This window comes from Eucyclogobius newberryi, unplaced genomic scaffold, assembly GCF_026437365.1.
Source record: "Eucyclogobius newberryi isolate DKJ021-1_F unplaced genomic scaffold, fEucNew1.0.hap1 SCAF_17, whole genome shotgun sequence".
NCBI classification, from domain to species: Eukaryota; Metazoa; Chordata; class Actinopteri; order Gobiiformes; family Gobiidae; genus Eucyclogobius; species Eucyclogobius newberryi.
This window is the reverse complement of record NW_027315801.1, coordinates 27,815,357-27,841,824: the sequence shown is the minus strand read 5'-3', so window position 1 is coordinate 27,841,824 and position 26,468 is coordinate 27,815,357. Positions and strand designations below refer to the sequence as shown.

The 26,468-nt window shown below is 42.3% G+C and overlaps 2 protein-coding genes and 1 long non-coding RNA gene across 3 annotated transcripts; all 3 read right to left on the bottom strand.

Moving 5' to 3' along the window:
• Nucleotides 1-13,830: 13,830 nt before the first annotated feature.
• On the bottom strand, nt 13,831-15,534 carry aar2 (AAR2 splicing factor). The gene is made up of 3 exons (XM_072449775.1): nt 14,751-15,534; nt 14,436-14,665; nt 13,831-14,067 (listed from the first exon to the last, which is right to left on the bottom strand). Exons 1-3 carry the CDS (start codon nt 15,511-15,513, stop codon nt 13,900-13,902), a joined length of 1,161 nt encoding a protein of 386 aa, XP_072305876.1. The 5' UTR covers nt 15,514-15,534; the 3' UTR covers nt 13,831-13,899.
• Nucleotides 15,535-16,258: 724 nt separating this feature from the next.
• On the bottom strand, nt 16,259-17,530 carry LOC140362468 (uncharacterized). The gene is made up of 5 exons (XR_011927098.1): nt 17,216-17,530; nt 16,936-17,070; nt 16,726-16,776; nt 16,475-16,612; nt 16,259-16,405 (listed from the first exon to the last, which is right to left on the bottom strand). It is a non-coding gene; the product is annotated as an uncharacterized lncRNA (long non-coding RNA).
• A 412-nt stretch (nt 17,531-17,942) lies between these two features.
• On the bottom strand, nt 17,943-26,115 carry prpf6 (PRP6 pre-mRNA processing factor 6 homolog (S. cerevisiae)). Its single transcript, XM_072449774.1, has 20 exons — nt 25,867-26,115; nt 24,918-25,077; nt 24,721-24,839; nt 24,571-24,649; nt 23,391-23,567; nt 22,694-22,917; nt 22,457-22,613; nt 22,223-22,385; nt 21,275-21,393; nt 20,945-21,163; nt 20,503-20,625; nt 20,301-20,422; nt 19,986-20,124; nt 19,767-19,886; nt 19,115-19,291; nt 18,908-19,041; nt 18,697-18,788; nt 18,507-18,621; nt 18,290-18,416; nt 17,943-18,114 (listed from the first exon to the last, which is right to left on the bottom strand). The coding sequence occupies exons 1-20, from the start codon at nt 26,049-26,051 to the stop codon at nt 17,962-17,964; spliced, it is 2,904 nt and encodes a 967-aa protein (XP_072305875.1). The 5' UTR covers nt 26,052-26,115; the 3' UTR covers nt 17,943-17,961.
• Nucleotides 26,116-26,468: the final 353 nt, after the last annotated feature.

Genomic DNA, 26,468 nt, shown 5'->3' with positions numbered 1-26,468 from the left:
AATATCCTCTTGAAAATACAAAATGTTCCTGTGTCGCCATGTATAAAATCTACTAGTGCTGTGGTTTAGACCTCAATAAACACGTACATGTATAAAGTTGTGGAAAATCCCATGCAAAGCAATACAATCACCATGAAGACAAGCAGAAAAGGCACTTATTTGCATATTTGTTTGGCATATTTTTGAACCTGGATGCCGTTCCTGCTTAAAACCAAATCAAAGTATGATCAAAGTATTGAAATAAAACTGCCAAGAGCAAACTTACTGCATGGCAAATACTGAGGTCAAAATAAAGGTTAAATCTAACTAAACAACAATTAAAAAAACTGGGAAATGTCCTAAATAGTCAGTGCTCTCCCGGCTGCTTTTCCAGACCACAGCTCCATAACTCAGCTATCCAGTCAGGACAGGCAGAAGTAATGGTGACGAGCTAGTGGGACACAGTGAGAGACATAACGAACAGAGAATAACGTCCAGAGGAGAGACAGGAGGGGAGAGATTTACAGACGGTTAAAAGAGATGCGGGAATTGTGCAGAGGAAGACGGGAGGCTTCCGATGTCTTCTAAAATCTCCATGTGTCACAAAACAAAGCCCGGGCCTTAAAGAATGAGCTGCCAAGTGATTAATGAGGCTGAAGACAACGCACCTGCACAGATATCGAAGAGTAGAGGAAACACTGGGAATATTCATGTTTCCGGATCATACAAATAGCGTCTTCTGTGTAGATCTTTGTTGTGACGTGGAAATCTATAACAGATGATTATTTTCAACTATCAGCGAGTCCTCAAAAATACACATTCCTATGCACAGAAATCTGAACTGAACTGAACTGAAAATTCAAATCCTCAAGGTCCTGACCAAGTCTAGCACAAAGATCTGGAGAGAAGTCCATGAGCGCTGCACTGTGTAACATTTCAATTGCCAATGATGTGTCCAAAAGACGTTACAATGGGATAAAGGATGCTTAAAGTGCACTATGTAACTGAAGGACGCCCCGCCTGCTTGTCTCAAGAGATGAACTGCTTTGCCTGAAATGCTGAGGTGGCAAATAACGAAGAGTTTGTGCTTTGTTATTGTTAAGTCGATATTTCCGGGATCTTTACTTGAGTGTTACAATTTCTGGTGAATTTTTACTTTTATTCCTTTCTTTTTTAACCCAAGTATCCAGACTTTCTACTCCTTACTTAATAAAAAGGAGCTTATTTTTTTAAAAATCCATGCACATGTTTGTCCCTTTCACCCAGCGTGCGCCTGCCTGCGTTTGCTGCCGTGCACAGCGGCATTTCACTTCTAACCCACACGTTATGCGGCAATGGCACGTGTAGATACAGAAACATGGACTGAATATTATTTTAGTTTTGACCAGTGTTGCTGACCACATGTGTGAGATCAGAGACAGAGGCTTGAATAGAGCTTTAGGCTCCTCCTGTCAAAAGCTTTGGGGCAGGATCAGAATACTAGTGCAGTTGTCACACAGGCTTTACTTTTATTTCATCGTCATCATCAGAAATGAACAAGCAAAGTGATAACATTTCCACCAGACAATGTACATACTGCAACTTTAAGTAAATGTAATTGAGTGACAACTCTGTCATTGTTCAATTTTACCAAAAAATTATCTTGCTCAAATTAAAAAAAAAAAAAAGTCAATTCCTGTGATGCGACTGTGATTTTGTGATTTTGAATAGCGTGCACTACCACTTGTTTTGGTTGGGGACGGCGCGATAAGTCACGTGACGCATGAAAAGATAAACACACATTCTTTTCCAAGCGCCACTGTTTCTGAGATAACGTCACTCCTTCCAAATATTATGGCTAAGCATGGAGGAGCTAAACAGCTGATTGTGCACGTGGGTGCAGTGGACATGCGGCGGGAACAGACTGAAGTTTTGAAAAAAGACTTCTTGAAGTTATTCGACGTTCTTGATAAAATGGAAATCAAAACATTCATAAGTGGACCTCTTCCAAACATCGACAGGAGGATAAACAAGTTTAGCCGGCTTCTTCAGCTGAACACATGGCTGTCCAAAGAGTGTTCCCCGAGAGGACTACACTACATTGAGAACTTCTATCTATTCTGGAAACGAGAGGACCTGTTTAAGAGAAATGGCCCCCACCTATGCAGAGGTGGAGTGAGGGTGCTGACAGAGAACCTGCTCCACGCTCTGAGGCATTGGACTGGGCCTGGACAGGGTCCTGAGCAGATAGTTAGAGAATAGAGGAATGAGAGAAGAATCCCTGCTCCATCAGCCAGAGACCGAGCCAATGTTTCAACATCAAAAGCACCACAACCTCAGCCTCCACCAAAGGATTCATCAGCAGCTGCTCCACCACCACCAGCAAAGGATTCAGCTCCAGCTGCTCCACATTCACCTCCACCGCCTCCAGCAAAGGAACAATCTTCAAAGGCCTTGGACCCATCTGTGACAAGCCCAACAACATCCCTGTCATCGCCCCTGCCTTCACACCAGCCCTGGGTTCCCCCTGCAACATCTACTCCCACTAAAGATTCATCATTCTCCTTCTCATCTCCCCTCTCACCCATGGGCCTTCCCAGCCATTTTGAAAGTCTGATCAAATCAGGCATTAAGATGGCTCCACTCACGCCCAATATAGCAAGGGCTACGTCAATACTTATCAACTCTTCCCTGCACAAGCCGACTACACCAACAAAAGCCCCACCACCCATCCCCCCTCGCCTCTCACCTGGTCCCAAACTCTCCTTGGCTACAAAAGCCCCACCACCCATCCAACCTCGCCTTTCACCTGGTATCTCCCACAGCTAGGATGCACTGGGTCTCAGCGTTGCCGAGACTTATTGTCACATTAAAAATCAAACCAACCCGGGGCCCTATGTAAAAAGAGCCCCCCCTAGTGCTATTTCTGTAGTCTCATCATCACACAGATGGAAAAACAAAATGCGAGTCAGGCCCAATCTGAGAAATGTGATTCATATTCCCTGTGAAAAGATAAAGCCCAGTCCCACTGAAACTAGTCTGAAACTTGCTGTGCTAAATGTCAGATCCTTATGTAACAAATCTCTCTTAATTAATCATTTTATTTCTTCTTATAATCTTGATTTTATGTTTTTAACTGAAACATGGCTTGACAAAAACACAGGAAATGTAGTTCTGATAAAATCTGCTCCATCCAACTTTAAGTTTGAATCTGAAACACGAGAAAACAAAAAAGGGGGTGGAGTCTGTGCTGTCTTTAGAGATGAAATAATTACCCGCCGGTTGTCTTTTGGGGTGTTTTCATCATTTGAGTATGTATCCTTTAAAATGGAGCTAAAACGGTCTCCATCCATTCTCTTCATTGTTTTATACAAGCCTCCCCAGCACTGCCAAAGTTTTATTGATGATTTTACTGAGATGCTTTCAGTCGTATGCACAGACTTTGATGGTTTAGTCATTACAGGTGATTTCAATGTGCATGTTGATAATATTTGTGACAGAAACGCTAAAGAGCTTGATGCTGTCCTTGAAACCTTCAGTCTTACTCAGCATGTGAGAGGCCCCACCCACAGCAAAGGACACACTCTAGATCTCATAATTACAAAGGGGGTAAATATTTCAAATGTTAAGGTGATCGATGTTGCTCTGTCTGATCATTTCGGTGTCTTCTTTGACCTGTCTGTTTCTCCCAAACCACCGGTTGGTCCTGCAGTTGTTCAGAGGAGACACATAAGTGATGGCACAGGTGCACTGTTTATGGAAATGATAAACTTTGAAAATGTCTCATGTTCTAATGTAAATGATTTGTTGAACTCTGTTACATCTAGTGTTTTGAATGTTCTGGACACCATCGCCCCTATAAAGGCTAAAATGGTTAAAAATAAGCAGAAGGCGCCGTGGAGAAATGATGATTCGGTCAGGGCACAGAAAAGGGAGTGCCGCAGGGCTGAACGGAAATGGCGCAAGTCAAAGCTCCAGGTTCAAAAAGAGATTTACAAAGAGAAGCTGAACATGTACAACCTAATCTTATGTAGAACTAGGGAAAGATATTTTTCTGAAATAATTGGAAGCTGCAGTAACAACTCGCGTGTCCTGTTTGCCACAGTAAACAGATTAACAAACCCTCCAGCTCAGCTGCCGTTAGAACTCATTTCCACATCCAAGTGTAATGAGTTTGCATTATTCTTTAATGACAAAGTTCAGGGCATTAAAAATGCTATAAATCCCACAAAGCAAAAAATTACCCTAAAACCACCAAGACACTTAGAGCTAACTCACTTTGCACCAGTAACTGACAAAACTGTCCATGAGATCATCACTAGTCTGAGTTCATCTACATGCTGCCTCGATGTGTTACCCACCGGATTTCTAAAGTCTGTGCTGAACAGTTTGTTAGCACCATTCACTCACATAGTTAACATGTCGCTTCAATCTGGAACATTCCCAATGTCTTTGAAAACTGCGGTCATAAAGCCTCTCCTAAAGAAGAGCAGTCTTGATGCCGCAGTACTGAGTCATTACCGGCCCATCTCTAATCTGCCATTTTGGGGCAAAGTCCTTGAAAAGGTTGTTTACCAACAGCTCACAGATTTCCTCTTAATAAACAACTCATTTGATGTTTTTCAGTCAGGTTTTAGACCTCATCACAGCACTGAGACTGCTCTTGTCAAGGTGACAAATGACATCCGCCTGAACACTGACACGGGCAAAGCCTCAGACTTAATTCTGTTAGATCTGAGTGCTGCTTTTGACACTGTCGGTCATGGGATCCTCTTACAGAGACTAGAGCACTGGGTGGGCATCACTGGCACTGCCCTAAACTGGTTAAGGTCCTATCTGGAAGACAGGAAGTACTTTGTTGAAATTGGTAGCTGTGTCTCAGACCACATGACCCTGACCTGTGGAGTGCCCCAAGGGTCAGTCCTGGGTCCCCTTCTGTTCAACCTCTACATGCTGCCGTTGGGTCAGTTGATACGCAGTGAAAATGTGTCCTATCACAATTATGCAGACGACACTCAGATCTATGTTTCACTATCGGCAGGTGACTATGGACCAGTAGATTCACTCTGTCACTGCATCCAACAGATCAGTTTGTGGATGCAAAACAACTTTCTCCAGCTGAACTCAGACAAGACTGAAATAATCGTTTTTGGCCCACAGAAACAAAGAGAAAGTGTTAGCGGTCACCTCCAGAGTCTCGCTCTAAAACCTACAAACCAAATTAGAAATCTGGGGGTAATAATGGACTCAGACTTGAACTTTAATAGCCACGTCAAATCAATAACATCAACAGCTTTTTACCATCTAAAAAACATTGCCAAAATCAAGAATATAGTGTCAAAACCAGATTTAGAGAGACTTATCCATGCGTTTGTCTCCAGTAGATTAGACTACTGTAACGGCCTGCTCACTGGTCTCTCCAAACGAGCTGTAAAACAGCTGCAGTACATCCAGAACGCTGCTGCTCGGGTCCTGACTAGAACCAGGAAGTATGATCACATTAGTCCTGTTCTCAGGTCTCTGCACTGGCTCCCTGTGGCTCAGAGAATAGACTTTAAAGCAGCTCTGCTTGTGTACAAGTCTCTCCATGGCCTAGCACCAAAGTACATCTTGGATATGTTAGTGCCATATGAACCATCTCGGACTCTGAGGACCTCAGGGACCGGCCTCCTGCTGGTGCCCAGAGTCAGGACAAAACATGGGGAATCTGCGTTTCAGTTTTATGCAGCTAAAATCTGGAACAGTCTTCCTGAAGATGTGAGACAGGTTCTACTCTGACAATGTTCAAATCTAAGCTAAAAACAGTTTTGTTTAGCTGCGCATATGACTGAAAGGATTTTTTTCTTTGCACTCTTCTCTTTTGTTTGTGATTTTATTAGTTTAGACAATCAGTTGGATTGATAATTTTTAATTTAGTTAATTTTATTGTATTTCTGTTTCTGTAATTTCTTTGTGATTTGAATGCATTTTTCCTGCTGTGTGAAGCACTTTGAATTGCCTTGTGTATGAAATGTGCTCTACAAATAAACTTGCCTTGCCTTGCCTTGCCTTGCCTTGCCTCTTTCTCCACTTGGAAGGTATAAGGACAGGGAAGGCCCTGGGACAGTTATTTAATTACGTTGCTCCCCAACTCAAAACATGCACCAGGTGAAATCCTCCAGCGAAGGTAGTCCTGACCAGGCCTAGCACAAAGATCTGGAGATGGGCCCTCGGGCAAGTTTATTTGTAGAGCACAATTTGTACACAAGGCAATTCAAAGTGCTTCACAGAACAGGAAGAAAAATGCACTGTAATGACAAAGACATAAAAGAGAATAGTGCAATTAAAATCCTTTCCGTTAACACAGCTAAACAAAACAGTTTTAGCTTGGATTTGAACATTGCCAGAGTAGAAGCCTGTCTCACATCTTCAGGAAGACTTTTCCAGACTTCAGCTGCATAAAACTGAAACGCAGATTCCCCATGTTTAGTCCTGACTCTGACACCAGCAGGAGGCCAGTCCATGTTTAGTCCTGACTCTGGCACCAGCAGAAGGCCAGTCCATGTTTAGTCCTGACTCTGGCACCAGCAGGAGGCCGGTCCATGTTTAGTCCTGACTCTGGCACCAGCAGGAGGCCGGTCCATGTTTAGTCCTGACTCTGGCACCAGCAGGAGGCCGGTCCATGTTTAGTCCTGACTCTGGCACCAGCAGGAGGCCGGTCCATGTTTAGTCCTGACTCTGGGCACCAGCAGGAGGCCGGTCCATGTTTAGTCCTGACTCTGGGCACCAGCAGGAGGCCGGTCCATGTTTAGTCCTGACTCTGGCACCAGCAGGAGGCCGGTCCATGTTTAGTCCTGACTCTGGGCACCAGCAGGAGGCCGGTCCATGTTTAGTCCTGACTCTGGCACCAGCAGGAGGCCGGTCCATGTTTAGTCCTAACTCTGGCACCAGCAGGAGGCCGGTCCATGTTTAGTCCTGACTCTGGCACCAGCAGGAGGCCGGTCCATGTTTAGTCCTGACTCTGGGCACCAGCAGGAGGCCGGTCCATGTTTAGTCCTGACTCTGGGCACCAGCAGGAGGCCGGTCCATGTTTAGTCCTGACTCTGGCACCAGCAGGAGGCCCCTGAGTTCCTGAGTCCGAGATGGCTCATATGACACTAACATGTCCGAGATGTACTTTGGTGCTAGGCCATGGAGAGACTTGTACACAAGCAGAGCAGCTTTAAACTCTATTCTCTGAACCGCAGGGAGCCAGTGCAGAGACCTGACGGCAGCATGTAGCGTTTGAACAGAGGTGGTCCCAGGATTGACCCCTGGGGCACACCACAGGTCAGGGGCATGTGGTCTGAGACACAGTTACAAATTTCAACTAAAACTTCACATACGTTACTTGAATTAGAGTCCATAGCTTATAATGAATATTATTTCTTGGACTCAGGGCTGAGCTCTGCGCATTGTTGAATTGGCAGTCCTTCAATATTTCATTAGTGAAACAGCTGAGAGGTTCTTTCGATGAATATGTGTCAGGAATTTCCTGTTGGATGGCGACTCCAGATAAGTTCAGCCAAACATGGAATCACTAACACATACTGTGCAGCAGGCTATAGTGCTTTCAGGGGAAAATCCATTAAGTGGGAGTCTTTTTACAGCAGTTTTCCTAATGATAAGTTTTATATCAACTTTAGCTGCGCAGTGGAAAAACCTGTCACCTGCTCACAATATTCTCAGAGACAGTTTACTGGCATCAGAAGCTAAAAGCAGGATTACATTGGTGATAGGCGGAGGAGGATTTCCTATTTTACCAAAGAAAGAGGAAATCACAGTAGAAAACAGCACTAAGTTTGTAACGCAAGCCATAATGAAATATTGAGTCCCAAACACAAAGTATGAGGTGTGGGGCAGAAACCTCAGTTTTTCCAAATTGTGCAGTTTGTTGGGTTGAGTTTAATTTAATTTAAGATGTACTATGTAACTTTTCTGGTTGAGGGTTTCCCACCTGTCTCCATGTTCAGTCACCATGTTCTATCTCCATGGAGAGCAGCAGGTGAGCACTACCAGGCCAAGTTACAGGTCAGCTCTGTGCATAGGCAAGCCCACTCACAAGTGCATGTTTAGTACAAAAAAACTAACTATAATTAAATAAACAAAAAAATATATAAGAAAAAATATATATCTGTGAAGCAAAGCAGGGTTAATAAGTTATAGTTTAGGCAAGTTTATTTGTAGAGCACAGTTCATACACAAGGTAATTCAAAGTGCTTCACACAACGAGACATGACAGAAATCACAAAACTATTTAAAATATTTAGTTATATTCATCATTACAGTTATACGTTATGTCCTGTTTCGGTAGAATTTGAATACAAACAATAACAGACATTGATAGTGGGTTTGTGGGAAATGCCAGAATAATAAATTGAGAATCGCTGAATTATTCAAACACTGACGGCTTTGTGTGAGCGGTGGGAAGTGAGAAAGGCACAAATAAAAATAGGGACAATTGCCGGAAAGCAGATCAGGAATAGCCTGAATAGCTGATAGAAAACACTGACAGAGGAGTGCTTTTTATACAGCCACTCCATCACGTTCTTCTCCTGTCCTTCCCTTCCATTCAGCTGTGCTCCCCTGAGTGAGGCAGAGAGGGCCCTACTTTCAAAAAACCTCCAAAAACTTCACTCACTCATGATCAAGGCACCCGATTAGTCTTTTCAGACTGTGTGTATTCAGGGGGTTGCAGGGATATTCAAATGCGTTCTGCTGCTACAAGGTCTGCCAGAGTTCATGAGCGCTGTAGCCAAAGTCAACACACATATTCACTAAAAATGGAAGTTGGAGATCAGTCATCCAACAGGCAGGTGGGCGATAGAGATCTGATAGACTGGGGCATGGGAGTTCAATGGGAACCAGTCTTTGCTGTGGTTTATCTAAGCCAAAATGAAATATTAAATGTTTCGTTTAGCTTTCGAGGAGGATCTACAGCTGGAGTGCGGAGAGTTTTATTACCTCTGTGACAAGCGGACGCGTCTTCTGTACAATGTTGTGTTGTTAACGATCATAGAAATACCTTGACCCTCTCAGGCTGCAAAAAGGAGATTTATTGGCCAGCTGTTTGGGGGCTTTTATTGTACGTGATCTGAAAGACAGGCACTTTGCCACTAACAGAAACACATCACAGAGCTTTAACACTTTGTTTTTAGCCCCTGCGCTAATCGCCAGTAGCTCAGTGGTAGAGTGCTCGTCTTCTGATCCAAAGGTCGGCGGTTCGACTCCCCGCTCCCAGAGCGGTCAGATCCACTGGCCCGCAGGTTGGTGGTGCGATCGCAGCTGCCTCATGTGAATACTGCCGTTGTGTCCTTGGGCAAGACACTTAACCCAACTTGCCCCCCAGTGTCTGCGTATATCTGGGGTGTGAATGTGTGTGTGAATGGGTGACTGGTTCCTTGATGTAAAGCGCTTTGAGTACCTTGACGGTAGAAAAGCGCTATATAAATGTGACCATAGACATAGATCACTATTACACAAAGTATTGTTTGCACTCACTTGTCACTGATGGGGTGTCGTTTCCAATGGGATCACGCATCCCGGCTTTTAATACCCCAGCTTGGTACTGTCCAGTACATCTCAACAGCTATATTCACAACGTGGGGAAAGAGCACGTACCGGTCTCACATTGGGGTCACGTGGGTCAGACATGTGAACATTGGAGTGTTGAAGCACATCGTTAGCAACTGAAGAATAGAGCCATCGGAAAAAGACCTTCACTGACCTTCGCTGGCCTGGATATGCACAGCATGGCAGAATGAGTCAATGTAATAAGAATTTTGGGACAACATTACTCATGTAAAAGTAGATTTAAGATTAGGCAAGTTTATTTTATTTATTAAATGTCTGGACGTAACATCTGATTTATAATTTGAAGTGAATGTCCTTTGAAGGACAAAACAATAATTCATGCTCAAAATGGATTATTTTCGATGGATGGACACACAAATTTGACCAAATGAAACCTGACAGACAGAACGGTGCATGAAACGCAAATGTTCAAATTTATTTCATATTGTCAACATAAAGCTTTTGTCACTTGTAGATTTACTCACTGTGGGAAGAGAAACCAAAACTTTTACTCAACTAAGAGTGCTGTTACGTCAATAAAAATCTATAGTGTCAGGAAGTTTTGCAATTTCATTTCAATTTCTTGAAAAAGCTACTCAAATAAGTGTTAATAGTACCCACAATCTGCTGACATGTGTACACAACTTTGATAAATGTCTCTTCCATTCACAATGACCAGGGCAGTGTTTGCAATGCCATTTCCTTTTGAAACTATTTGTCTCAATCCATTTTCTTTTAGATTGGTCCATATTCCTTGAGTCTGTTCATAACCGGTTATCAGCAAAGCCACTGATTTCCAAAAAGGCCATTTTTCTAAATCACCAAAAGTACTTGTAGTTCACAGCATACACATTCCATCTAGTATTGTCAAATAAATGCACAGATTCAAACAGTACCTCGTGTCTGGTCAGTCTCTGTCTCTGGGATAGATATTAGATATGCCTCATCTGCAGACATTGACCCATGAATAATTAAGCACTCCTTCTCATCAAATCAAAGATCAGATTTGCTCAGTCGGCAATGTTTAATATAAACCACAGTCATCCCAGGGCCAGGTCAAGATGTCTGGTCCCCGCTGCATGTGTACACAACCATCAGAGCCTGGAAGGAGGAGGAGAGTGGGCGACCGACTGGGACAGAATAGAGAGGCCTGTGTTAGCACTGGCAGCTCTGTGCTAGCTCTAAGGGTAACTGCAAGGCCTGGGGCACGATTGATGCAGTCAGAATCCCAGCATGCAACAGCAGCTGCACACCAAAGGGAACAAAGACAAAGGTGACCATACCAGAAATATGACGAGAGAGAGAATGTTGAGGGTCAAAGGCACATCGTTTTAACACTGTGCTGCAATGAAATCTCTGTATAATAAATTGTAGAATAAATTGCATCTGAATAACATGAACGTGAAAAGGCCTGAGTCGAGGCAATGGCTCAGTCTTGTTGTATAAGCCTTTATATCGGGACCATCTGTGAATATCTGCACAAAAGGGCAAGAGATACCAGAAATTACACAGTGCATCCGGAATGTATTCACACTTTATTCACTTCTATCTCTTGCCAATTCATTATTTGCCTCAAAATTCTACAAATAATACACCATAATGACAATGTGAAAGAAGGTTGTTAGAATTCTTTGCAAATTGATTGAAAAAAAAAAAAAAAAAAAAGGCACATGTACAAGTATTCACAGCGTGTGCCATGACGCTGATTTATCTTGAGATTTGGGAGTGTAATCTTGTGGTCTTGTCAGTGCAGTTTGGGTACAGATACATCATAGATAGATTCCGAGAGCTTTTGCCAGTGCTGCTCGACCCAGAATGTTATTAGTCGACTACAGCCAAACATTCTTCCTGATTTTTGAGAGTATCATAGTTCAAACGCTTAACATTTGTGTCATTTTGGTTAGCCTGAGGAGATGATTTTGTTTCCTGGTTTGGAAGTCCAACTTTACCTTCAAGGAGAACTCATTTTGACCTGATTTTGCAGTGGCATAGGCTCTTCGTCTTTTTTAGGCCTATAATCCTTATTCGGTGAAGTGAAATGTCGGGCATCTTTGGGGTATCACTTTATCAGTTCTCAACAGTTGATTTGTGAATAGCTATAAATTGATTGTTAAATATAGGGTCCAAAACCAAGCAGAGTTTTTGGCCATGACATACTGTGCTTCATGCCAAGACCCCTCCACATAATTGGACTACATTTCCTGCAGTGTTTCCACCATGTGTTCCAAGCCACTCTCTCTCTCTCCATCCAAACGCATTCAAAGGCAAAAGAGCAAACCGGCGCTGGGTCCCTGTGGTCCCAGAGTCGACCACAAACAGCATTGATCTTCTCTTTAGATCCGAGTACATCTTTAAAAAGAGCTCGCTACATGAAGCCCAGTATTACCACGCCTTTTCACAAGCATCTGTTTTAAGAGAAATCAACTCTTGTGTTGTAAATTTCAATCTCAAAGTACTTTGTCACAAAACTTCCCCAACCCTTTTTTCTTGACAGTATGTAAGTAACCCCTTCTAAAGCTATATCTCAGTAAAAAATAAAATAATATACGTCACAATTATTTCTTTATTTTATTAGTTCATCCTCATCCTTTGGACAAAAGATTGATTGATTGATTGATTGATTGATTGTTGTTGTTGTTGTTGTTGTTTTTTACATTAACTTGTTTTACAGATCTTGAATTGACTTTGCTCACACTATTAAAATTATATTACAGGCATTATTTATTTTAGAGAGAGTAGTCAAGTCGAGCTGGAAAGATGGATGCTTCTAAAACAAATGAATCAGATTAACTGATGGACCAGATGACAATAGCAAAGGTTGGTCCATCCATCAATGTCAAAGCGATTACACACAAACTCAGCTCAAAAAACATGTGATTTTGTTATGCTTTTGTGAACGCCCTGCCTCCAGCTGTTGCACTTAATGGTTTGCGTGGTTTGTCAGAACGAAGACTTGAGTAAAACGAATCATAATCCACACGATAGCAATACTTAAAGATAGGGTATGTAGCCCTTACTGTTTTGTGTGTGTGTGTGTGTGTGTGTGTGTGTGTGTGTGTGTGTGTGTGTGTGTGTGTGTGTGCGTGCGTGCGTGCGTGTGTGCGTGGCTACACTCATGTTTACACATTTTCACAAACATTGTTTTTAGCAGTTATAATAGATATTTGTGGCCTCCAGAATATCCAAATGTATTTGTTTATTATCATAGAGGAGCTAAAATTTTAGTTTGGCACAGTTGGCAAATATTTGGATAACTTCCAAATATACTTTTTGATACTAAAAGGTCAACAGCACCAAAATGCCTGTTCCTAGAGATCTGAAACTTTTACAATATTGTTGTCAACAAGATAAACAGCATGTACAGTGAATAGCATAATTACACAATGAAGTATGTCTTGCTTAAGACCTTTACAAATTGACAATATTCAGGCGAGACTAAAAAAAGGAGTTTTTTTTTTTATGTTTGGGCTTCTGTAGTTTAAGTTCTGAAGCCCTGACAGTGTTCTCTAATGATGGATCACACTTGTATGTGGGCTGTAAGATCTTCTTTTAATAAGCAATGCCATTTATGTATGTCTAACTATTGTGCACAGGGTAAAATAGGCGGGTGTTTTAAGCTAGAGAGGATTCAGATCAGAGAGGAATTTAAGTGTACTAAATTCCTAAATTAAACTTCCAACTAGGACGGTCACAGGGTGATATGTATAAAAGATTTAAATGCTGTTTTGTTATCATAGCAAAGTCTATGGACCCTCCTGAGCTCATGTGACTCTGTCCTGCAGCAGGAGTGGTCAAGCAAGTGACAAAGCAACACAACCTGGAAAATAGACAGGAGCTCAACTCACTTCATAGACTCATGATTTTGTCTGACTTTTCTCACAAATTACACACTCTAGTAATACCTGGTCTGGACAAGACTCATGGAGAAAAAAGGCCTTACACGACCATTAATTTTAATTAAAACCTCTATACCCTCTCTTTAGATAATCAATATTAAAAACCCGGCACAACTATGAGCTGTGTCATGGCTCGTTGTCGCCATCTAGTGGTGAAGTCTAAATAACAAGTATAATTTATGAAATGGTTGTTGATCAAACCACAATGTAATCATAAAGAATACAAATAAATTATAAATTGATATATTTTTTTACTGTAAGTGCACAAAGATCAAAGGGGGTTAGATACATTGCATTCACATAAAATATGCATCTTCAAGTTCGTCTACAACACCAGAGGGCGCCAGATATATGCTGTGTATCTGTATATGCAATGGTCTTCCAATTCAATATAGCAATTCATTAAGAAGCTTCCACTTAATACATTTGCAGTATTGAAACTATGCCATCCGTTTCAGTTGACTGTAAATCCTTCAGGCAGCTCCACTACGACAGGTGCACAGTCATCCAGGTCAGCGTCAAAGTCCCATCGAAACTTTTTTGTCAAATGAGCTTTGAACTTCTCTGCTCTTTTACGCAGTGTGCCATCTACTCCAGGTCCAGAGGCAAACTGGAAGAAGTCCTGAGAGAGGAAAAAGCAAACAGTCAATTTAATATGACTATGCCTACTGTATCTTTTATTGCACCATATAAATGTATAGTTAAAAAGAAAAAAAAAATAATTATAATGAGTGCCATGTCCATGATTCTGCCCAAACATTATATAGTACAGTGGCTTTTAGGATTGTTCATTTGGCTTTTTAAGTACAAGTACTAATTTACACTAAGAACGGGACCAAACAAAGGTTGAAAAGGGCCTAAACCAGGAGCATGCGTAAAGTGGGTAAAAGTAAACACTACAAAAGACAGATACTACAATTTAATACTATAATCCCTTGCGAAACACCAACACACACATTTTAAAGAAGACATTTTATATTCATTCAGTACCTGCAGAGTTGATGTAAGGAAGTTATTCTGTGACACAATGTCGACAAAAAAGTCAGGTGAGATTTCTCCGAGCTGGTGGTACAGCACGGCGATGAGTCCCAGGTACAAGTCTTTATTTTTTCTCATGGTTTCCTCCGAGCGACACAGTAGAGCCAGTAGGCTTTTCCAGTGTTCAAATCCCTCATAGACGTTACCAATCAGGAAACACACAAAGGCAAACTGTAGCTCCCCTGAAATAAAAGGCATATATTTGATTTAAGGAGGCCATGTCAAGAGTGTCAATATCAAGACGATGTAAAAAGTCATATAACGTACCCAATAAGTGAAGAGGTTGTGCCTGATAGTACTTCTCCAGTACCGTGTTCAGGGCGTAGCTGTAGTCCAGGCTGCACCGTGTAATCTCTGCTGGTGTTGCTCCTGGAGGGTAGGTCTTCTCGGGAATGACAGAGAACCGCAACTCCGTCCCTTCTCTGAGCTTCATTTTGGGTAGCCTGTCCAGACCCTCACGCATGCTCTGGCAGGCCGTGTCGTTCCTCGGCTGCTCGGCTCGGTCCTTGGTGTGGGTCAACTGGACTTCTGGAATCACATCACTGAAGGCACAAATCCTACCTGAGAGCGGCTGCAGCTTGGTGGCTACGTCTTCATTGAGACGGTCAGTGAGGGAAACCCATTTTCTCAAGACGTCATAAGGATAGGGACCCAGGTGAGGGTCCAGCTCCTGTAGATTTGCTCTGATCTTGTTTACCTCTTCTTCATTTTTAGAGGCTGAGAAGTCCAAGTCTTCCCCCTGAGCGTCCCAGTTGGCCAACAGGAGCTCCCTTGGTTTTAACATGAGGAAAAGGCCAGTCTTGGGCCCGATCTCGTTGCCACAGCTGGGTGAGTTGACAGACGAGTAGTGGAGAAAGTGGAGGCCCGGGGGAATCATCTTTACCCCGCGGAATTTAGGGCCAACCTGCCAGCTCTTGCAGTCTATGCCCAGCTCCGTGCCCAGTGGGACCCCGAGCAGCACCAGCGTGGCGCCTTCTGCAAACAGATTCCGAGCTACGTCTGGGTCCATATCCATGTTGTTATCGGCCATTTTGTAAGAGGATTATAAGAATATTCTTGTCGATAACAATTCAACACTAAGTTAAACTCTACTTTGGCCGTGGTTACTTGTTCCCATTTAGACTAAAACGCGTTTTAACCTCACGTTTCATTCAACTAATATCATACGTAGGTGGCGCTTCTTGTGGTAAATCGGTCTGAAAATGTAAAGCATAAGACTTATGATATATAAAAGGCAATGTTCAGTTGAATCGTGGCGTTGTTGATGCTGTTTGGGGACGCTGCCTCCAGTGTTCCGGGTAGAAACACGACAGGACATTGGTTCCGTGCTCATAATTGTAATATGTCTCTAAACGTCAAATAATATTTATTTAGCAGAGCTGAATTTATTTAAAAACAATGGCACTTTATTTTGCTCTGTTTTGCAAATTTCAAAACGTAAGATACAAAACATACAAAAACAACATAGAAAATCATTAATATGCAGAAATACGATTTAGCTCGACTGGCAAAGAAACACACAAATATAAAATGCACATTTTCATGGAGCACCTCAAAGTATTCACTTGCAAATTGCAAATTTGAGAACTTTGGCCCATTTTGAGAACTTTGGCCCATTCAATACCTATGAATTATGTAAACTATAAATTCTAGCTTCTATTGTCAGTAGACCTTGTTTTTATTATCAAGCCATTTTAGATAAACATTGCCATTTACATTGAACTGAAAATAAAAAAAAATATGTGAATGTGATACTTTATTACTAAATACCAGGGGAGAAAAAAAACTATTTATTTCACTGTAAATACACTGTGAAGTTTCTGCCAACATATTGTAAGAGCTTTTATCATTCGGAGGAGCCTTATCCTCTTTTTTTTCTTTCCTTTAATTTTTTTGACAGTGGCACAAGAAAGGGGTTCCCCCTGATTGCAAGAACACAAGAATAAGAACATTATCATTCAATAGATCTAATTTGTAAAAGTCTTTCTCACCAAAAAATCCGGGCTGCAGTTGTAAATAATGACCTGCTCCATGCTTTCCAGTGGTTGGCTCAGATCAGATTGTTTGTCTCCAATCTGACACTGCATCCACTTTGTCATGCCATAAATTGAACCCAATATACGATGCGCCTGTGTGATACAAATACAATTATTTAATTAGACAATTCAAACTACAATATCTTGGAATGTAATATATATTTCTTAAATTCCCTGTCCATGGTGCTGAAAGTAGCAGATTTTACCTTCACGGGACACGGGCTTGGCTCTTTGGAGCCGTTATAGGATGGTATATTCTACAACGAGAAGAAAATGAAAATAAAATTTTACAAAGAGAGAAAAAGACTTCCAAGCCGATTTAAGAAAGTAAACGCACTTAAGTTCATGTTTCAAACACTAGAGGGCACTATAGCATCACAGTACAAATAGCATTGATTCTAAAAGCGTGAACCCACCAGACTTTGCAGTTTAACCAAGATCAGTCTTCTGTATGTGCTAAGGATCTCGGTGTAGTTACACCTACGTTTGCCACCAGAGTTCACCAGAAGGACCAACATGACGACAGTGCGGAATAGAGCTCTGGTCACACACTGACAACACAGCATTTGTTAAAACTTTAAAACGGAAGTAAATAAAAGAAAGCGAAGCAGTGCATTGCCCGGAGCAAAATGTGATCAAAATGATTATCGCGCATTATCATGCGCCCTAAAGATGTGTGCCATCCCGGACCATTACCATTTATCATGTTGTTCTTGGGATCCTCAGACGTCTAAAGTCATCACTGCCACACGGAGACACATCCTCGTAATCTCTTCAGCTTCAAGGTTGTCTTGTATTTTGAAGCTTCTGCGGGAGATTGGTTACTTTAGAGACGGCCTACTTCCGTTATGGCGCAGCGATCGTTCCAACATCACAGGAGTTTGCGCTTCCCGTCACGGACTGTCACCGCTTGGCTTTAAATTTCACCAAACTCCAGTGTCATCAGCTCCATCGTTAATTCAGTCATTAATCACCAGCTTTCAGCTTTTGCCAGATGGAACAGGTTGAGCCAAAACGCTTTAAAGGCGTAGAGTCTGAGTGTGTGAGGTCATGTAAAGAAAAGCATGCACAGACTCACTTTGTGCCCAACTGGGAATTTATTAATTCCATGGCTTTACACAATGAACATTATGTAGAAGAAAAAAAATCAAACAGCAATGTTTAAGGGAAATGAGCGTATACATTTTATATGAACCATGATTCATGTTTGTAAGACAAAATCTAAAGCAGCTTCCAAAATGTATGCACTGAAATATTTTACCATTATGTTTTAAAAAGCAACTAACAAACAATCAAACACATAAAAGAGCGGGCATATGTGGATGACAAAACTATTTAGCTGCTTCATCCAGGGCACAAAACTGAATTTAAAACGCTGCGGTTGCATGGTAATCTGGTTGAAGTTGTCCATCCGATCTTTTAATCCATTTATAATCCATTACTCAGAAAGTGTTCTTGATTTTGCTGGCGACCAGGGCAAGTATCTCTCCGGTGTTTTTCTGCCAGTTCAGGACATGTTTTGACTCTGCACACCACAGCTCCCCGTGACGAGGCTCTGCGTTTTCACAGCGCTTACGCACCTCCTCCTGCTGCTCCTGTGGGACGACAACGGGGAAATAAATAATGTATAATTATGTGCCGCTCCTTCGGGGGGAATTGAAATCTGCTCAAGCTCTTCACACTCACTGTCCTCATACATTTTCATACATTTTCGAAGTGCTCTTTAAAAACTTAAAAGCAAAGCCGTAGCGATGCGTCAGTAAGTCTCACCTCTGTACCGAACTGCATTTCAAACTTGTAAAACAGAGCCCACGCGTCTCCCAGATCTGGCTCAATCTTCACCGTTTTCAGGAACCATTCTCTGGCTTTGGTGATTTTGCGCTCACTCCAGAACAATCTAAAAAACACACATGACGCGGTCAATATTTCAGGAGCAAATACGCTCGGGCAAAGTCATATACAGTCAATTCTATACGGCTACACTCACTTGGCTACGGCAAGCAAGACGTGAGGATCGTGTACACACTTCCTCAAAGCGTCTACACTCTTGGTCTTCCTCTGCGGTCTGGCCTCCAAAAACACAGCCTCTGCCCACAGAATACCTACAAAACAAAAAAGACAGAGGTATGAAACGGTCTGGTCAACGGTACGTTCACGAAAGAACAAATACAACATACCTGAGTTTGGACACTCTTGCAGGGCTTTTGCCATCAGCGTGCTTGCAATGTTTTTCAATCCGCCCCGAAATTCTAGTCTTACAGACTCTAACCTTATGAACAAATGAAGCATAAGTAATATTAGCAGTTGTACAAATGACTAAAACATATGTCAGGTCACATTTCATGCACATATCATCTTTTTGCACAGGCAATAATGCAAGTGTCTCACCAAAGCTCGGGGCTCTGAGGGTTTTTGAGACGAGCCTTTTCAAGAATCGCCCTGGCTCTGGTCAGCTGGCCCACCCTTTCTTCAAGACGAGACAACAGCATCCACAGCGACATCGACTGAGGGCACTTTTTAAGCTGAAACCCAAGCAGAACTCATTATATAACGCGGAGGTTCAGAACAGACTCGCGATATTGTTTCCAAGCTCACCCCCTGGTTGTACGCGTCTCTGGCCTTGTCCATGTTCTCACACTGCTCTTCGATCTGGCCTCTCATCATCCACAGCTTGGGGAAGTCCTCGTAGTGTTTGAGAGCTTCCGTGCACAGGTCGTGGGCAGCTTCAATGTTCCCGAGAACCCATTCTAATTTCACCGACTTCATAAAGACCTGCATATGCGTGTGAAAAACAGCAACACGTAGTTTGTTAAACACAACTTCTAGCCGCTTTGCTGGAACTCCATATACCCTATTTTCATTTTTTCATAGTTTTGGCCGGGGTGTGACTTATACTACGACTTATGTGATATTATTTGTTATTTTCACACTTGCAACCGCATTTCATACTCCAGTGCAACTTATATAGGTTTTTTTCTTCTCTATTATGCATTTTTTGGCGGGTGCGACTTATACTCCGGTGCGATTTATAGTCCTGAAAATACGGTATATTAAAAAGGTGTTGCTTGGTAATATAATGTCAACAATATAATAAAGCAGTAAGAAGGTTATTGGTGCTTTAACGGCAAATCAATACCAAAAGCATGACCCAATCTTTACATTATACAACTATATTTAGTACTCTCATGTTACGTTACGCAAATCGATGCTCGATCTTAGGTAGTGATTTACAGATCTACTAAGTTACCCGAGCTGTAGGGGCACTGCTTCTGGCCTTGGCCAACAGTCGACGTGCCCGTTCGTACTCGTTGTTTTCCGACTCCAGCTTGACCGCGGCCAACCAGATCTCCTCACTGTTGGGGTTGGCCTGAAAAAGAGAGGGGGGGGGGAAAGTTCAAGTTAAATGGTGCGTGACTTTCAGCGGTATCACATGACCATTTGAGCTCCTTTTGTTTTCTTTTTTTACCTGAAACGCCAAAGCCAAAATACTTCTGGCAGCCGGCACATCTCCCGCCAGCCATTTGGACTTGGCTCCCATCAGCCACAGCACCTCGGCTTTGGGACAATGAGCAACAGCTCTCTGCAGCAGAGCCTCCAAAGACTCTCTGCAAAACAGAAGTGGCACATGAGAACAAACCGCAACGATCATCAGAGCAACACTATGACTACCGGTCTATTTATATTACGAGGCGCCACTGTAAAGAGAGAACCTTCCAGATGTTATGCCAGGATTGGTGTATAAAAGATTAAATGCACGGATATTGGATGAAACGTGCTTTACCTTGTGCCGTGGTTCTTCTCAAAGTACGCAGCTCGGAGCCAAACACTTTTTTTACTGGGGAAAACTTGCAGAGCATGAGCGTAGATGGCCCTGGCACACTCCAACGCCCCATGGGCAACACACTGAAACATAAATAGCGTAACAAATTGCTTATCACAAAATGAACGACAATAAAGACCTCATGCAAGGCTGTGAAGCATACACTGTCTGCGTCTTCCATCCAGGTGTGTTTACAATCCTCTTCTTCAATGCCAATCCCAATGATGGCCCTGATCACCGCCTGGCACGTGGCCACACTGCCCGCTTTATCGCACTCCTCTGCATCCTGCGCAACAAAACCATATTCAGAAATATTCACACAAACGGGTCACGGCAGCAGAAAACTAGCCGAATGTGGAATATTGTGAGTAATATGTAAAATATGTGCATGTGTGACTAATAAGAGGTGAGGAAAATGACACGCCTTTCATGTTGAAGCGGTGCCAAATACATGGGTTATTACTGTTACGATAAAACACACAACACTTTCCTTTTGCCCGAGGCGAAACAAAAGAAATTGTGCCAAACCAAATGACTGGTAACTGGCAAATGTGATGATATAATGCAGAAGCCATGCGCATTTTGAATTTTAGGCGTTACCGGACCTGAATCCACTGTTCTCGGTTGATCTCCACGCCGTTGGCTCGTAGAGAGGTGATCGCTCGGTCAATAATCTTCTCGACCATCTGAGTGTTGCTGTTGGCCTCCTCCAGCTTCGCGGCAGTGATCCAGATGTGGCGGTCGGTGGGGATGTTCTCACGAGCTTTGTTCAGGACACGGCGAGCGTTTTCGTACGTCTCCAAATGGGCAAGGGCGAGCCAAAGCTGGAAGGGGGAAGATGTATTGATTGGGTGAGATGTGTGTTACGTCGGTGTACGTTTATCGTCCGATTCAGATAAAAAGGTTGTAGAGAAATCCTCTACGCCTGGCAGTACCTCCACACTTGTAGGACAACACTCTACAGCTCGACTAAGCATGATTCTGGCGTCTTCTGGCCCCTCAAGCTCCACAGCGGTCCTCCACAGTCGCACTGATTTGGACACATTTTCCAGAGCTGGAACAAATACCCAGGTACACAGCAAACAGTTAAAGAGTCTTCAAATACATATTGCTTTTGTAATTGATTGAGTAATTATTAATACTGCACTGTTGCATTCATGGCACCGCTAAACTGAACAATGACTACCAAAATATATTGGAAAAAGCCCTTGTGAGAGCAAAACATGTAGAGACGAGAATAACTACTTCTACAGGAAGCTGCTCATCCATCTCTGTCAGGGGAGTATGTGGCTGGGAAAAAGTGGTGTGAATGTGTATGTGCTTTTGCCATAGCAACGATACTAAAGATCATGTGAGTTTACTCGTGTTGAATGAGAGCAAGGTTCACAGCTGAATAAAGTGGTATTCGTGTGCAAGAGGTCTATGCGGGTGTTTTTTACAAAAACAGCTTCAGGCACATACAGAATGTTTTGGCTGTTGTAAATATTTGGAAACTACGACAACTTTGTAGAAAATAACAAAAACAATTTGATAAATATATTTGCTCTACAATGTACAAATCTTATTTGACTAATTTCTATTGAAATTTAGTGGCTCTTTACAAACTGTTATTATATTGTCATTTGTGAGCAACTGTCTCCAAGTAATCTCCCTAATAGAATTATAGGTTTGCCATTCCATGTAATAAACAGTGTTATTGTTACTTTTATTTCTTTTTAAGAAAGAAAAACTGCCCGTAGGCTTTATTGACAGGGAAGTAGTGTAAATTGGGGATGAGAGAGAAGGGAGGACATGCAGTAAATAGGCGGAGTCAGGATTCAAACTCATGACACACATGGAGCCCAACATACATGTGCTCGACCACCGGGCAGCACTATTGTTACCTTTTCTCAGAACTCGTTTCTTGGCTCTGACATCTGTCTCCAGCTCAGCGGCTCTGATATAGATTCGAACTGACTGTGGAAGATGGCGAACAGCTTGGGCCACCACGGCCTTGGCTGTGTCGCCCGGTTGCAGCCTGGCAGCCTCCAGCCACACGTCCTCGCTCTAAGAAAGTAGAATTTAAAGACAAAACAACTCTATTCAAACTGCATTTTCCACATGATAAAATATCTTACCTTTGGACACATCTCTGTGCCCTTCATGATCAAGTTTCTGGCCACTTGAAGTTTACCCGTTACCTCCTCGAGACGGGCAGATGCAATCCACGCAGGAGGGTGATGTGGGTTTGTCTCCCTCACAGATTTGAGAAGAAGTCTGGCCTTTTTGATATCACTAGATACACACAAACACACAGACATACAGTCAGAGGTGCTGGTAGATTACACAGATGAATCTCTTAAGACAGTATCTACCTGATGTCTCCTCCATGTGTCGGGATCATAGAGTTCAAGTCAGTCAGGTAACCCTTTGGATCCACAACAGTTTGTCCACTGACAGAGTCGGACACCTGGCTCAGCCTCATGTCCATCAGAGTATTTCTGGCCTGACCAATCTTCCTCATGTCCAGATCACCAGACGTAGGGGTCATCAGTCCTGGAGTCATACTCCCGGGAAACGGTGTGTTCAGCCCTCCAAGCTAGTTAAAACACATAAACATGTAGGTTTTATTCACAAAGAGAAGAGAGAAAATGGAATTTCATGTCATGAGCTCAGAGAAGACTTGTGTTGACAAAATGTGGACCTTTGCGTTATTGATGAAAAACCTATTTTGTCATATTCATCTGGGTCATATATAGTAAATTTGATTAAATGACAAATCAATAAATTGCTAACAATCACCAGCTCAAACAAGTAGCAAAATAATTGTTAGTTGCTTCCCCTATTCATAATAAGGTCCTGTTTGTGTGAGTTCTGAGATTTGTGCGAAATCTTGAACTCTACCGCCTCCTGCTGGCATAGTTTGTAATTACATGTGCACAAGACATGTAGCTAGGCTGGTTACAAATACATTTTGATGTGTAAATAATGTATGGGTGATATCGACTGTAGTAAAGTGAGACAAACAGTAATGATGGTGATCAATGTGCTGTAATGTGTAGTGACACTCACCCCCTGCAGAGGGTCCACAGACGTGTGGTTCTCTCCCGTCTGTAGGTGTTTGGAGAAGAAGCTGTCCGGGACCGGGGTGAGTTTGTCATGGCGAGCGTTTCTCTGACGCTTGTTTCTGGCATCTCCTACTTCAGGGATACTCAACCACTCCTCCTCTGACACTTCTGACAATTTCCTCTGGAATTTAAAAAAAAATTGTGAGATGTGACAGACAAATGTTGACCAATAAAGAACAGCACAGTCAGTTAAAGGATGTATTTAAAAGCATGCTTGATAGCTTGTCTGTTGCTCCTGTTATTATTCTAACAATTTGAAGCTGTCCAGAGAATACCAATGGAAATCATCAAAATGCATGCGTTTTAGCACAGAAATATTGGGCACAAATTAACAAGGCAATGCAGACTATTTTTGATACTTTCATCACACCCAATTTTGGAACAATGTACCCGCTTTGGACACATTGGATGGATATTTTTGGAGTGTACTTCTGGCAGCCAGGAAGAAGGCAATCACAAAAAAAATGATGACAAAAACTGTTCCGACGATATAGGATTGGACAGACATATGAGTCCAGCGTACCATGTACGCTGGACTCAATTTGAAAATGGATCATTTCAATAAACAATGAGCAAAATGGGACTTTGGACATACTATGCATTAACCCGTCTTTTCTTTAGATGCCTCCTAACTTCCTAGTTCGCTCTGGTCATGACCGGCTCCGTTTTCTTTATTTTCCTTTGCATGTGTTGGTTTGTTTTATGTTAGTTTTCGTTGTTCTACGTTTAAAAAGAAAAATGAAATAGTAAAAAACCTCCCGCCACAAGTTTATTTTATCTCTGCCGTTGGACTCGGACACTCGCCACAGTTTTGCACTATTATTCTGATCCTGTTGTTGTACATGTCATAATAATATTTGAATCACTCGTTTCATTTTGCATGCCCCAAATTTATTTTAGCATATTCAGCACAGTCTATACTTTTGTACTATCACTATCATCATCATCATCATCATCATCATCATCATCATCATCATCATCATCATCATCATCATTATTATTAATTGTTCACTGGCAATGGCAATAAAACAGATTCTGATCAATAAAACGAATACACTTAAAATTAGGGCAAAACAGAATAGCAATTTACAATTTCAATCAAGTATATAAATGTTATAACAAACCTTCAAATCTGAAAATTGCTGCTGGATTTTGGGACGCTCCATACGATACTTCTCAATTTCTTCTTTTTCTCTCAGTTCCCTGAAAAACAGTTGAGGTACAGGTTAATTTAAGTCATAAAAATGTACCGCTGAATCTGAACATCTGCTCACCTTCTTTCTTTCCGCCTTTCGTCCATCCTTTTGTCCAGAGCGGCATATATCATGTCTGCTTCTTCATCGTCTTTCTCATATGGGCCGCTGGAGAACAAGCTGCCTGCATAACCATTGAACTGCGGAAAAATATGTGTTGAAATCACTACAGGATCTCACAATGTAATCGTTTAGTACCGACTTCACGCGTTAGCTACCTCGTCATAGTTGGTATCATTGAGATCTTCTTCGTCCTCTTCGTTTTTTTTCATTTGGTCCCCCACCGTCCTCTTCCCCGGCGGAGCATGTCGATCATCAACGGGATCATTGGCATCACGAGCAGGACCAATATCAGACCGGGTGGTGAAGCCAGTAGCACTACAACAAAGATCTGAGAATGACTAAAGTCCTATGTTTCCAATCAATCACCAGTAGCATCGCACGACAGAATGATGTGTTTATCCATCTAATATTTCCTTGAAGGTGTCAATACTTTACCATTTACTTAAGTATAATTTTTTTTTTTAGTTTGAGACCTGCTAAAAGGGTTGAGGGGTTATTTTTAATTACATTTATTTTGCCTGAAGGTGTTGAGTTAAGTTGAAAAGTTTTGATTTGTTGTTTGAGCAAACGTATATCAAAACAGATCACCAGGAAAATTAAGCAGGTGAACGCTCCTCCAGACCAAGTACGAGTCAGGTTTGGGGTGAATCAAGCCCCAGAATGCATATTTCTAAGTTTTAAGAGTAATAAAAACATATAAAGTTACATATTGGGGCTCAGAGATCAAACATTTTGAAGCAGGGGATATTCGAAGGACGTCCCCAAAATGGAAATTCAGGAGTTCAAACCACGTTTATAACCAAAATTAGTAAAATATTAATTGGTCATCATTCTTATTTTTTTGGGTGTAACGCTAGTTGTTTCCATTAATTGTGTATCATAAAACATAGTATTCAAATAATAAGTTATGCTCGATGATGTCATAATTTTGGGGGGACTACCAGCACATGGCCCCCCAGTCCACACATTTAGAAGCACTATTTAAGAAGCACTGAATGCCCCTCACACCACTGTCTGCTGTAGCCAGTGTAACTCGTGCATTATTCCGTGGTGCTAGCATAATAGAGCCATGGGTGCTAGCTGTATCTGTTGCTAATGAATTACCCTCTGCCCAGACCAGGGACGTATCCGAGCGGCGCAGGCATCCCCAGGAACGGCTTCTTCTTTTTACCCATGAGAGGCGAGGCCAGGGGCATCGCCGGAGGGGCCCCGGCTGCCCCTGCCGCCCCGGTGGCCCCTGCAGAGGATTTGGCGGACGTTTTAGAGCCTTGTTTTGCAGCGGTAGCCATCGTTTCTTCCACGACAAAAATCCACACCGCCAGATAAACAGTCGGACTTCCGCTGACGGAAATGACGACACAGTATAAACAAGGAGAAGAAAAGAAGGTGTGACAGCGCCTCCCGCGGTCATGTTAGATCATAATATAGTTCCACAGCGCCACCACGCGTCTGTTTGCCCTCAGTCCGTTATGGTTTTCGACATTTCGTAATAACTCAACTTGGTTGTTATTGTTTTATGAAAACATTTTCATAAGCTTCTTCTTCTTTGGTGTTTTATGGCGGCTGGTACATGTTACATTACTGCCACCTACTGTAGTTGTACGTCTTAGATTATTCTTTTCGACTATTTTTTAGACCTTATTCTTCAGAGGATTTGTACTCTTCATAATCTTCAGGACCGTACTTCTATAGTTCTACAGGTTACC